Consider the following 14,559-nt stretch of genomic DNA (forward strand, 5'->3'; position numbering starts at 1 on the left):
TTATTAATAAATGAAATAATCACACATTTTTGCAATTTTTTTGTATTTCTTCTAATATAGGTCTCAATGAAGCCTTATATGCATGTTGAATCAAAAATGATACAGCCACATTTTTCCAAATAAAACCGTTATTTCAAATACAGGATTTTTGAGACATTTTTTTCATCATATATAAACATATTCACGTCCAAAAATATTTTTTTTTTAGAAAATAAAAAATCATGCATTTAAGGGTTAAAGAAAATTCGAATTGGCTACCAAAGTTGTCAGTCAACACAGTTGTCATATTCACTACTGCTGTTATCGTACTGAGAATCGCAGTTATAATATTGACTACCGCAGCTGTCGTATTGACTGCTACACTAGTCAATAAGACCGTAGTTTCAGTTTTTTCAACCAAAGTTGTCATATTGACCACCAAGATGGCTGAAAATTTACTAATTCATAGTCATTTTGACTTCCAAAATAGTTAGTAGGATGACTTTTTTCGTTCTTCGAAAGTGTCCAAAATTCACAATCACTGTTAAGACATAAAATATCATAATAAAATATTGATAGATTTTCTTCACTGTACTCACCGGAAGTCAAAAGCAGTACTTATTGGTTTTGGGCCAAGAAAAGTCTTGTTTGTTGCCTACTATTTATTTTGTTAAATAAATCCGCTTCTGGAAATAAATCCACTCGAGAAGCATTTATGTATATTCTACAGTGTATCGAAACCGAAGAGTTCATCGAATTTATAATTGTATTCGTACATATTTCAAAAACAGTCGGAATGGATGCAATTTCGTGGTTCACTGTCTCTGTTGGCTGGCTGATGGCTGTTTCAAAATTGTTTCAATTAATTTCCAATCGAGGAGTAGGTACTTGCAACTGAATACTTTATATCATACTCAAATATTCTCGAATAAAAGCTTTTATAATTTTGAATAACAATAATATCTACCGACCTAGGAATAATAATAATAATGTTCTCCCTACTTTCTACACCAATAACTTCTCAACAAGTTATAGTTTAGCTTTATTGGATTTAATTATACATAATTCCTTTATACGTTATACGAGTACTCAAAAATTCATATGAACACCTATTTATATTTATATGTTATGTACTCGTACGTAGATTTCGTTCCTGAAAGTTTTGAGAATAAAATTCTGGATATGGTTTTATTTTTCAAAAATTCAACCAAAGCATAAATTCATTTTAAAATGATGCATCATGGTCTTCGTGCATGATTGAGCTTTATTTATTAAACTCTTCTCTTCCAATGCCGGAAGCATAAAGAATTCATTAGGTATGTTATTTACAAATTATTATATTTTTAAATGCATGGATATATCTAATGGAAAATATTTGTACTTTACGAACATATCTATCAAACATTTTACGAATTACACACATTTTTTGGATGTTTTGTAAATACATATGAGAGATAGTAAATTGGTTTTCATGTTTCATTAATTTCATAGTTTGTTTTTATTTTCATTTTACATTAAGGCATTCAGTTATAAATTATTATTAGGTATTTAGTTTCCGGAATTATTCTGTTTTTGAATAATTGAATGCTTTGATGGTTAGTGCTTTATTAGAGTCCGAACTGTACGCAGAAGTTGGTTGTAAAGCAGATTAATAATGCTAAAAATCTATTGGTTTTTCACAAAAACAAATGTTTATATACGTGAAATTTATGTGAAGTCACTCTGATAACTTCCCAATAGTGTTTGAACGGAGTTGAAAAAGTTTTTTTTCTTGTAATAACCAAAAATCTAATTTTAGAAGTTTCAAGAAATACGCCAAGACCTTTTTGATATTTCAAAGTCGAGTATGTATAACTTTTCAACAATCGGGCCAACTTTACATAAACTAATCGGATTTTTAACGTTGAGCAGGAGATAGAAAATTGTCTAGAATTTAATATAAAAAGCGCACACTTAAAGGGATGTTTTGCCCTTATTATGTAGACACAGTGTGAGCACAAGGAAAGGAAGAGAGGGTTTGAAAGGAGATGTCGGTGCACATTGGTTTTGAATTCCTGAATATTGCAATAATTGGGAAAGACAGAGTGTGGCAAGGCATTCCACATTCACATAGTACGGCTAAAGAACGAATCTCTGTACTTGACAGTATGACCGAAGTTGGGCTCGAGGAATATTGATGAGCATTCCTAGAAGCGCGAGTATTACGGTTGAACTGTTTAAGGTGAGGAATGCAGCTGGCTATCTCTCTTCGTTCAATACTATCCAAGAGGCTTAAGTAAGTCGCAGGAGCACCAGCCCAGATATGGGAGTTATACTCAAGCTTTGGACGTATATAAGTCTTGTAAATAATAGCCTGATCAGAGGGGGAGAAGAACTTCTTGCATCGCCTTAGAAAACCAAAACATCTTGCGGCATTTTTGGCGACATCGCGTATTTGATCGTTCCACAAAAGGTGGTTGGTGCGACACATATCGAGAATAATGAGATGTTCAGTTTCCTCTATGCAAGTGCCATTTATGGATAATGGCAGGGGGGGGGGTAAATTTCACTTTAACGATACAAGACAGCATTGCGTTTTCGAAGCATTAAATTCCACGCGGTTTCTTATTCCCCATTGGCCATTGTACAATGCTGTTGAGGTCAGTATTTAATGAGCTTATCATATTTTGTTGTTGCAGTTCCACATCCGAAAAAGAGGGTTGTGAATCTGAAAACGAATACGAAATGCTAAGAGTACTATCGTCAGCGAAACAATGTATTGGATTAGATGTTGCAGACAGGAGATCATTAATAAAAATGAGAAACAGTGTTGGAGATAAAACAGAGCACAGGGGCAAACCAGCATTTATTTTGTGCTTTTCAGACATGAATCTATGCAATACAACTTGTATTGAACGATTGGAAAGGTAATTACTAATCCAATGAAGAAGCGATTCATTAAAACCGAAAGCAAGCATTTTTGATAAGAGAGCCTGATGCCAAACCCTTTCAAATACTTTTGATAGGGTGCTAATAAAATTGAATGTCATGCCGCCTTTAATAGAAAAGAATGGTTAGAACTATAAAAAGCTTTGAAAGTATTAGGAATCGCAAATAAATTGACACCACTTAGTAGGTCTGTCCATGACTCTGGCACGGCAACAAGAGGATCGGTTGTCCCCTGGTCCAGCCAGATTCTGGCTTTTTAAAACTAACTCTCATTGGCAAATAAAAATATCTCCAGATCAATCTATACCGTCAACCAGATTGACCATATTGCGATCGACGCTAAGCACTCTTCCGAACTTTCCAAGGAGCTATCATCGACTCGGACCACTACCTCATTGTAGCCAAGGCAGCACTTTGGGTTTCCCCATCCAATTCCAAAGAGGGATATGCTGGGAGAAAATACCAAGTCGAACGGGTACAATCGTAAGAGATCGGTAAATCTTTCTCCGACCGAGTTACAAGTAACCTCTCTCGACGTTCTATGCCGCCAACGCAATGTATGGAGAACCAGTGGCAACATTGACAATATGCAAACAGAGAAACAGCGTCTGACGTGCTGGGTTTTAAGCAACCATGAACAAGGAACCCTGGTGGCAGGCAAATGCAACCAAACAACAGGCACTAAAAGCGGCACTGCAAAGAAGGACGAGAGCTGCTCACGAGCCTTATGGGCAGAAAAAGCCAGAGGAAACAGACTTTTTTAGAAGAAATAAGAGAGCATAAGAAGCGTGATGTCGAAGATGTTGGGAGGTTAAAAAGCAGAAATGAAGCTTGAAATTTATATGACTAGGTGAACGACAGTCACAAGTAAAAAGTGGAACCGCAGTCAATGCTGAGGACATGGAAGGACCACTTCAGTGGACTGTATAAGGGCGACTACGAACTGAATTCCGCTGTCAGACAGGATGATCCATTCAACATAGACGACGAAAACCAACAATACTGTCCTCTCGAATTAGACGAAGTAAAGATTGCCATTTTTAAGCTGCAGTCTAACAAAGCCACTGGAGCAGATGGCTTGAACTTGAATGCCGAGCTCTTCAAAGCAGCTGGAGATAATTTGGTAAGGGACATTTACCAACTTATCTTTTGGATATGGTCGGAAGTAAACATGCCCGATGAATATAATATCAGTATTGTTTGCCCGATCCTGAAAAAAGGAGACCCTCTAAACTGCACCAACTATAGAGGAATCAGTCTACTTAACATCGCCTATAAAATCTTCTCTGTCGTAATATGTGAACGTCTGAAGCCCATCGTTAACAACCTGATAGGTCCGTATCAGTGTGGTTTTAGACCAGGAAAGTTCACAGTCAATCAAATATTCACATTACGGCAGATCCTGGAAAAAACTCAAGAACACCAAATCAACACCCACCATCTTTTAATCGATTTCTAGGCCGCATATGACAATATATACAGGGTTGAGCTGTATAGGGCCATGTCTAGTTTTGGCATCCCTCCCAAGCTAGTCCGTTTGTGCATAATGACCATGGAGAATTCACGCTGCTCCATAAAGGTTGGAAACAACTTAACCGAACCTTTCGATGTCAAAAAAGGTTTTAGACAAGGTGATGCGCTCTCATGTGATTTTTTTTAATATCGTGCTTTAAAGAATAGTTCAGAGCTCACACGTCAACACTAGAGGCACTATCTTTCAAAAGTCTGTCCAATTACTGGCATATGCTGATGACTTTGACATAATCGGAAGAACTCAGCGTGATGTCAATGGGGCTTTTTTTAGTATTGAGGCAGAGGCGGCAAAAATGGGTTTAACAGTTAATGCGGGAAAAACAAAGTACATGCTGTCGTCTAGAAAGGACATACAACACCGACGTCATGGTCAAAAACGTCACCATCGACAGACGAAATTTTGAGGTAGTCAAGGACTTCCGTCTTCATAGGTCCCGCAGAAAACAACACTTGCTAACCGCTGTTTCTTTGGACTAAGAAAGCAATTGAGTGGTAAAGACTCTTATCATCCCCGCCCTGCTATACAGTGCAGAAGAGAAAAGTTCTTCGCGTGATCTACGGTCCCGTATACATCTAAGGGGAGTGGAGGAGAAGATGAAACGACGAGCTGAACGGGCTGTACAGCGACGTAGACTTAACCAGACGGGTAAAAGTCCAATGACTAAGATGGAAAGTCTTTGAATCCACACCCATATTACAGCGCATTAGAGGAAAACCGCGGATCAGGTGGCGCACACAACTGGAAGGTGACCTCACCCAACTTTTAGCGCGAAACTGGAGACATCTAGCTAGGGACAGAGCTAGATGAAGAAGTTTGTTGGGTGAGGCCATAGTTCACACAGAACTGTAGCGCCTTCTTAAGTTAGTAAGTAATAACTATCCAGTTAACAATTTTTTAAAATAAGGTTTTCATATTGACTATTTTGGTAATTAATGCAACAATTTGGCCAAATTTCAAGTTGACTAGTGACGATTGTAAATATGACAACCTTTTTTTTCTGTGTATTTATTACACGAAAAATTACAAGTTGAATATAATTAAAGCATTGCTTAAACTTTATGAAGTTCTAAAAGACGCTTACGATGCTAACAGCACGCACTTCGTGAAAATTTGGTTGTTAGGTTTTGCGTTCAACAAAATGCTTCCACTTTTCTTCCAGACTTTCACAGCATGACTGTTTTATTTTAGATTTAAATGAAGAATGCTTAATCCAAAAATGCTTTACTTGCAAAGTTCCGATATTTTTCCAGTATTTTTAACATATTTTTTTAATTAAAGAAGTTTCTAAAAAATTTTAAACTTTTGTTGAAAACATAAATTGACTGAAAAATTTAGAAGACCATTAACCACACTCTAAAAGGTCTTCTAAGTGTTTTTTTTTAAAAGGTCTCTAAGGATCTAAAACACTGCTTTTACTATAACCCTGGTTTCCTTTTCAAAATATGTCCTTAACTTTTTACACTCTGTATATATGTTATTTAAAACAACGAATATACGCGTCACTGAAACTGATGTATGTTTCGTTGCCGTTGTCACTGTCCCTATGGTACATAAATATAAAATCTGCTGCGTAGAGCAATAAAAACCGACCCGTACAAAAATTCCTATTTTTATTAAAATCAAAAAAACAACACCAGCAAGGACTCATGTTTTTGTTGTATTATATTTTTTATCCTTTTTCCATAAAATATTTTTACTTTTTCTTATTTTTGTTGTTTTATTTTATAAACTTGCAGATGAAGCTGTATAATCGGAACTTTGCTGTTGGCGAACGAATTGAATACATGGGTTGGGTGAATGAAGGAGTCATCAACAATAACATCTCGTGGCAGAGCTATAAGCCCAGATTCCTAGTTCTCAAAGGAACCGAGGTTATGCTCTTTGAAACCCCGCCGGTACGTATATAGCTTTGATTTTTATTAATATTGATTGGGTGCCTGAATCAGAGTCAGAAAAGAATACCTATGGATACTACTTGGAGTGGGTTGTTTGGGGGGGGGGGGTTAAAGGTGTTGGGTTGGATGTTTTTTTTTTTTCTTCATTAAACAGCTCAATTTTCCATCGAGCAGCCATCAACAGAAAGCAGCATCAGGGAAAATTTAAATTTTCATCTTCTGATTCTGATTCTGATGCTTAAAGGACGATGTCAGGATATGCAAAGTGTACATACCTCCATCCTAACGTATAACATTGCGTTGCGTTGGTTGGTTGATATAGTGATAGTCTTGTTGTGATTGTTGACGGAGTTTTCCGTTTCCAGGACTTGAATGTTTGCAATGAATTTGAAAAGTGGTCGATGGAGAGTCCTGTGGCATAAAAGGAGGCCGGGCGCTGAGCTGCACGACTTGAGGCACGTTGGAAGATAATGATGATGATGGTGATGATGAAAATGTAGGTCATGAGGCATCATGCAGCTGGATGGGATGGAGAGGGGCTTGCGATAGGGGACTTGTGTTTGGTGTGTTTTTGTTGTTCTTGTTCTGGCTAGGCATCAAACCAAAACGAAGGATTTGTAAATGGGAACAAGGACTCTGTTTTTTTTACTTTGGGAAAATTTAAAAACAGTTGTTTCGTTCTGTATCTTCATCTCGCTTTTACTGATGTTATAGGGTATATCTTGTAGAGGCTTCGACAAGTTTGTTCTGGGAATTATATTCAACGTGGGTAGCGAGGTTGAGAGGGTGCTTTTTAGGGGGACAGGAGTCCAATTAATCAAACCAACACGCGTTGTTCTGCATCTAACAAAAAACGATCACAAAGAATGGCCGATAAAATTGAGTGCTCATAAAAGCATCCGACACTCTTTGGAAGGGGATGGGAAGGGGTGGGATATGAAAAACAGGAAAATTGAGGTTGTTTTACATTTTTGTTCTCTTTGAATAGACGAATGGTGACGAGGTTATAGGGGGAGGCTTTCTTGTATCCGAGTGTTTATCGAGTTGTTTTGGGGGATATCTTTTTCATGGTCTATCGTCTATCGTTATTTTGCATATCTACGTGATGAAATGTTGATGAAATTGATATCATATTCTCTTATATTTTTTTCATTTTTCTTTGCTCCATGTTTCTATGTTTGTATCCTTATGTAGGTAGGTATATATTCAACTTCTAACCGTAGAGAAAAGTGCTTCTAATTGGGTCGGTATACATAGGTAGGTGTTTTTTTTTGTGTGTGTGTTGGTGTTTATGTCTTTTTTTTATGGGACAAAAATTCCAGAATAAATTTAATTTTATTAAGTGACTTAAATTGTGTGAGTCTTCTGCCAACACAACAAACAAAATAGGAACTTCGATGGTTTTATAAATAGGTTTATTTAAATTTCATTTAAAATAAAGTTCTCCAAGGGTTTCTCTTTACTTATTAAGGATTTTGAATGTTGTCGGTCGTCAGTCGTTCTCGTTGGTTGTCACAACTTGATTAGAATTATTTTGTCATTTAGGAGAATTGAGATAAAATAATTCTATTTTGTTTGTCCTTTTGGTGTCAGTGGGGGGCAAAACCTTTGAGAACTTGATTTTTTTTTTTTTGAAAACTTTGGGTAATTGAGATGAAATAAGAAGTTATTTTTTTTTTAATTAAATTTAATGAGACACGTGTAGATTAAAATATTCTGTTGGAACATAATTGTTATTAAAATTTCTAATCTGACGAAAAAATCTGTCTTGAGTTTTGTACATTATATATAAAGAATGAAAATTGTTAGAATCAGGAGTTTCATTTTTCGGATTTAAAAATGGGATCGTTTTTAAGAAAAACCAAACAATTTTAATTTAATTGTAAACAGGAAATTACGCCATGAACGCCATTAACCCCAGCCACCTTCACGAATTCTATCTTTAAGGTATTGGTTCGATTCAGGAGCGTTGGCATGAACTTCTTTTTTCTAATGTGAAAAGTGTGTTAAATCACAAAATTTCGATGCTTCTTTGGCACGTCTCTTGGAAAATAAATGTCATCTGTATCAATATCTTACAATTTCAGCAATAAAATCACTAAGCCTCATTTTCGATTGTCAAGATCTACGTTGACATTATTACAGTGACACACTGAGTACAAAGACAAATTTTAAAAAGGTGCCAACCAAACGCAGCTTTTTTGCTTACTAACGTAGCCTTTGAAATAAAATAAATAAATAAATTGGGTGGCGCAACAGTCCGTCGAGAACTAGGGCCTAGTGACTTAAAACACTCAACTTTTTCTGTGGGCGAGTAATGTTTTCAGGGATAGAAGTGGACCTATAGTTTTAAGCCGAATGCGAACGGTTTATTGGGAACTCCAACACACTAAGACCAAAGTATGGTCCGTTGTGATACCACATAGATCAGTTGATCAGCTTAACTCGTCAAACCAATTGGAGCTCCGAATGAAGCCTAGGAGAAAAATAATTTCAGAATTTTTTAGATCGCTGGTATCGTTGAAGTAGTAGTCTCCAAGGTGGATTCTACGTCTTTGTGATAAGGCAGGACATGTGCACAGAAGATGAGAGATTGTCTCCTCCTCCTCGTCCATGCAACTCCTACAAAAATCATGTGCGGGGGCTCCAAGTCGAATATCATGCCTTCCTATCAAGCAGTGCCCAGTCAAAACACCAATAACGTAGCTAATGTGCAATCTACTCAAAGAGATTAATTGTTTTGGGCGCCTGGCGCTAAGATTTGGCCAAATTAGTTTAGTCGCTAAACAGTTAGTGGTGTTATTCCATCTGAAGTTTGTTTTCTCTATGGTATCTTGCTTTAGCAAGAATTTACATGTAGCTAAAAGGATACCTATGCCAGTATTGTGAGCCAGCAGAGGTAAAGTTGTTCCCCTTTTTGCAAGTTCGTCAGCTTTACAATTTTCTGGAATGTCTCTATGGCCCGCACCCAGAAAAGGTGTAGCCATCTCCATAAGAGATGATCGACAATTTAGGACTGTTAGTGAGTTAGTGGAGACAGATTCTAGGGACTTTAACTTAGCTTGGCTATCCGAGAAGATGCGTATATCATTAGTTGATATAACGTTTTCTCTAAGCCATGATAGGACTTCTTTTATAATCAGGATTTCAGCGTGGAACACACTACAATGATCGGGTAAACGAAAAGAGAGACTTAAGTTTAGTCTATCTGAGTATACGACTCCACCAACCCCATCCTCCGTTTTTGCTCCGTCTGTATAAAAGTTTATAGAATCATCGTTCAAAAATGATGTATTTTCCCAATAAGACCTGGTATAGTCACTTTGAAGCTATAGTTATTAAACTGAGGATGGGGTATGATGTAGTCAATATTACTGTTTATAGTTCTGAACGAGTTCAAAATAGTGGTGTGGACAATTCCATTATTGATCCACAGAGAGGAGGCTTGAAGCCGTATGGCTGTATTAGCGGCCGTTTGCTTGCTGAAAATGTCCAGCGGTATTAGATGGAACAGAAGATCAAGTGGGGCGGAGGGGGTAGAACGAGCTATGCCACACCGATTTGCCCATCTGATAAGCTTATTTAAAGCGTTTTGTAAGAGTTCTTTTAGTATATTGGGATGTTTACCCGTTACTGCAACAGCAACATCGTCCGCATAAGCAAACACTCTGTATTTCTCTCTTTCTAGAGTAATTAGTAATTCATTTATTACTTAGTTACAGGGAGGAGGGGATAGGACACCACCTTGTGGCGTACCTCTGCTGGCACTCCTTTGTGCAGTAAAATCGCCCAGTTTTGAATTGATAATCCTGCTTATCAGCATCTGATTAATCAATTCGCTGATCGACTTATCGACCTTCAGAGATGTCAATACACGTGCAATTGCAGATGTGTCGACATTGTTAAATGCACCTTCTATATCTAAGAAGACAACTAAGGTGTACTCTTTATGATGAAGGGAACATTCGATTGTACGTATACTATACTGTGTAGAGCCGTTTCAACTGATTTCCCTTTGTTGTAGGCGTGCTGAGCCTTTGAAAGGAAGGACTTATCAATACTTGCCTTTAAGTGGATATCGATCATACGTCTTAGGTCTTTAGGGTTAACGTGGCTGGATTTTTAAGCTTTTGGAATAAAAACGACTTAAACTTGTCTCCAAGACATCGGGATGTATGCCAATTTAAGTCATCCCTTGAAGATGTTTTCTAGAATGGGTATTAGAAAATTTACATTTTCTTGCAGTTTAGCTGTAGGTATACCATCCGGACCTGCAGATTTATATGGCTTAAAGCTGTTAATAGCCCATTTGAGTTTTTGGATTTCGAAAGATGGGTTGGCAAGGTGGTTCATTTATAAAGTTAAATTGGATGTATCTATGATCAGAAAAGGAGAGAACTTTAGATACCTTCCAGTTCAAAATATTATTATTAATGAAGTCGGAGACAAGAGTTATATCTAAAACTTCTTGTCGATTTTTAGTAATAAAGCTTGGCTCTTTACCAACGTTACTTATGAGTAGGTTTGTGTTTAGAATATATTCGAAAAGAGACTTACCCCTGTCGTTTATATCCTTGCTACCTCACACTGTATGGTGGCATTAGCATCACTTCCCACGATGAGGATTTTGCGCTTCAGATGTTAATCTCTCCAGGGTGTCACCCAGGAGATGGCCAAGGTGGTCGTGGCCGAGATACGCCGACGCCAGCCAGAATGTTCCTCTGGCTGTTTCCAGACTTGCGTCAGTGATATCTCGATCGCTGAAATTAAGGAGTAAATATACATTTAGGCTACGTTTTACTAATATGCAATATCTGGGTTCATCCTCACCTGATGCATAAAGCAAGTGATATTTGGGAGTCCCGATTCCTCGAACAATGGATTTAACAATCCAAGGTTCTTGAATCAGGACAATAACTTCATCGCTGCTGGATAAGCGAAGAAGAAGGGCGGCCGAAGCCTTTATGGAGTGTTATAGGTTAATCTGGAGTAAACGCAGCATTTTTGCTACCGTACACCGAATCAGCCTCCAACACAGTGATGTCGGAGTCATCTATATCAGAGGACGATTCTAAAAGAATGTTCTCATCTCCGCTGTCATAGACCTCGGCCTCCATTGCGGAAAAACCTTTGTCGGTGGTAAAACTTCCACTGCTACTGGGGATACCAGGGATGCATCGTCTTTCAATAAAGGAAATGTGACCGATGCACCATGTTCCTCAACAGCCGTTTCCGCTTGTATGGGTGGGGAAGGGGGAATTTTTTGTGCCTCGGCCCCATCTTTTTCGAAGACCCTCAGCGGTATTTCATCAAACCCGAACCTGATCACACCTTTCCATTGCGCCAGAGGAGAAAGGGACTCTGCATTGATGATAACAATAGCACCCTTGTAGGGTCCCTTTGCATTTTCTAGTTTCACAACCTTCCAGTGTGAAAAGGAAGGGTTGGATTGGAGAGCCTGATTACTTTCAGGACGTGGTCAGCTTCCTTGAATATGGCTGGAACCGTGATGCGAGCCCTTGGTCTGCAAGGAATGTCTTTCTTTGCGACAACCTCCGGCTTAGCACCAGGCCAGACCTCCCCAAGTCGGCCAACCGCCAGCGTCAGTTAATCGCACGACCTCCGATCATCACAGATGGGCGGTGGTCCCAGATTATCAGACATGATCTCAACAAAACTGAAGTCCAGCTGCCCTTTAGCCAATATCCAATTCTCGGTAGAGATCGTGCCATCTACGTCGCTTCTGTCGATAATCGTGACTACCATTTTTTCCTTCAGAACGTCACGCCTTACGAGGGTCAAGAGAAGTGCCGGTGTTTAGCCAACAATATGAATACTATTCAAGCGCTGAAAGTAATGTACACAACGTTAATGCAAAGACTATTGGGCTATCGCCCGGCTCTTCCAAAGCATAAATCGGCTCGGTGATATCCTCGTAGACAAACAGATCCTCAAAAAGCAGCTCAGTGGTGTTAAACTATGCGATTGTGAAGACCACTTGACCGACGCTAAAGAATGCGTTCATCAAAATGTTGCTTAAATAAATTGGTTATTTCGTTGCGTCAGGAGTAAGCCTAATCACTATAAAAAAACAAAATAAAGTGAGAATAAATCAATTGACAGCTGTCAAAAAGACCTACACCGAACAATAGTATTACCAGATTGAAAACCACACGTCTTAATGAATTTTATTATATCATCATTTACACATTATCAGTTAATAAAACCTTGACGTACATAGTTACATTTTAATAAAACTATATTCTATTTCTTATAGCCCAATATAATCCCCATAAAATATACAATACCAATTTTCTCAGAAATTCTTTCACTTTCAGGAGGTAGGTTTTAGGTAAACCATTTATGTAATATATAGCTTATTATGTACTAAATTGTCATCTTTAACGATTGTGGAGTTTCGAAGGTCATATTATGTAATTTTTATATCGAAATCATGTTGAAATTACCCAAAATTATGTTTTATAAACGAAACATTCCTTGAATAATTATATTTTATTTGTTTTCCCTTTTTGGAAAGAAATCCAAGCTAAAATTATTATTCTATTATTCGAAATATACTTGTATATAAACACACAATCACACGTACAGGTTAATACATATATAAATACATTTTCTTGAATATATTAAGCAATTCGCTTCAAGGATACTATATATGTATAATGTATAACTGAAGGTTAAATAATGTGATACTCCTTAAAGGCAATAGATTGTGCCCTGCTGTGAGGCTAAATTGTCATACCTATTATATAACATAGCACTGTGAATATCCTTAGGCCCGCCCAATACGCTATACGTAACGTGTATACTCACTACAACAATACATACTTTCAAAATTATACGATATAGTTTAGTTTAGAAGTTTAATATATAAAACAGTACATCACTACATATATATACATACCTATATATAAAAAGGTACATAAGAAGAAGAAGTTAATCGATGGAAAGAGGTTAGTAGGTCAAAAATTATAAGACCAAGTGACGCCGAGGAAATCAAATTTTCGTCCTTAATAAATTTTATCCGAGATTATTTAGAAGGCACTAAGTAGTGATGGGAAGTAAATCAGGCGCCACTTCAATAAAGTCGATGATGTAAGCATATCAGATCAGCGCTACCATTTCGCATAGGTATGTACATATATATTTCTTTGGAGCCATATTCCCGACATGCTGTGTTTATTGAAGTCTTATGTCTTTGGCTTAGTTTAGATTTTAACATTTTAGGTAAAGGTTTCACAATTTAAAAAAAGGACTTATGTTACAGGTACAGCGCAGGGATTTATAATAATAGGTTAAAGCCCATAAATAAAGGGTGATTTTTTAGAGGTATATAACTTTGAAATAACACAAATATGGTTTTGTATATTAAGATGGTTAACTGGTTTAGGTAGGTAGAAATGGCGATCTCAAGGCAACCTAGCCTGAGATCCAATTAGCGCTGTAGTGGCCTAAGTGTGTCCGAATACAATAATAGACAGCCACTTTAACCTAACCTAACCTATATTGACATAATCATCCCTTACACTACGCTCTACAGCTAAAATGACGTCTTTTATACACACTGTACGACGACGACGCGACGTCTCTGTGTATGCGCATTATTATTTTGAGTAAACGTGTTGCAAAAATGTTCCAAAGACAATCGAAATAATGATGGACGATTATGTTGATCATAAATAGGCATTTGGTATTGATGAATCCCTTCTTCGTTGGGTTAGAAATTACCTTTCGGACCGTTCAATTTAAGTAGTATTGGACGGGTTCAAATTTGTTATTCATAAAATAAACGCTGGTGTGCCCCAGGGCTCCGTTTTGTCACCGACGCTCTTCCTCATTTTTATAAATGATCTTTTGTCTGAAACTTCTAACCCACTAAATTGTTTCGCGGATGACAGTACCCTCAGCTTTTCATATTCGTTTTCATATTCTCATCCTTGTTCTTCGGATGTGGACTACCAACGGCAGCGTATGATATGCTCATTAAATTCAGATCTTGACAGCATTGTTCAATGGGGAATCAAAAACCGTGTAGAATTCTATGCTTCGAAAACTCAATGCTGTCTACTGTCGCAAAAGCGTAACCCTGTCCCAATGCCACTATCCATGAGTGGTACTTGCATCGAGGAGACTGAACAGCTATCAGTCCTAGGTATGTGCATTACAAACCACTTGTTGTGGAGTGATCACATATTTGACATTGCC

The 14,559-nt window shown here is 37.6% G+C and overlaps 1 protein-coding gene across 2 annotated transcripts in view; it reads left to right on the forward strand.

Moving 5' to 3' along the window:
- LOC129951214 (gamma-1-syntrophin) overlaps window positions 1-14,559 on the forward strand; it is a 290,397-nt gene that overhangs the window by 239,442 nt on the left and 36,396 nt on the right. For both annotated transcript variants that reach the window (XM_056063254.1, XM_056063253.1), the window contains one exon: window positions 6,178-6,336. In XM_056063254.1, the coding sequence (XP_055919229.1) occupies window positions 6,178-6,336 (159 nt within the window). The remainder of the gene's footprint in view (window positions 1-6,177; window positions 6,337-14,559) is intronic.

The sequence above is a fragment of the Eupeodes corollae genome, chromosome 3 (assembly GCF_945859685.1).
Source record: "Eupeodes corollae chromosome 3, idEupCoro1.1, whole genome shotgun sequence".
NCBI classification, from domain to species: Eukaryota; Metazoa; Arthropoda; class Insecta; order Diptera; family Syrphidae; genus Eupeodes; species Eupeodes corollae.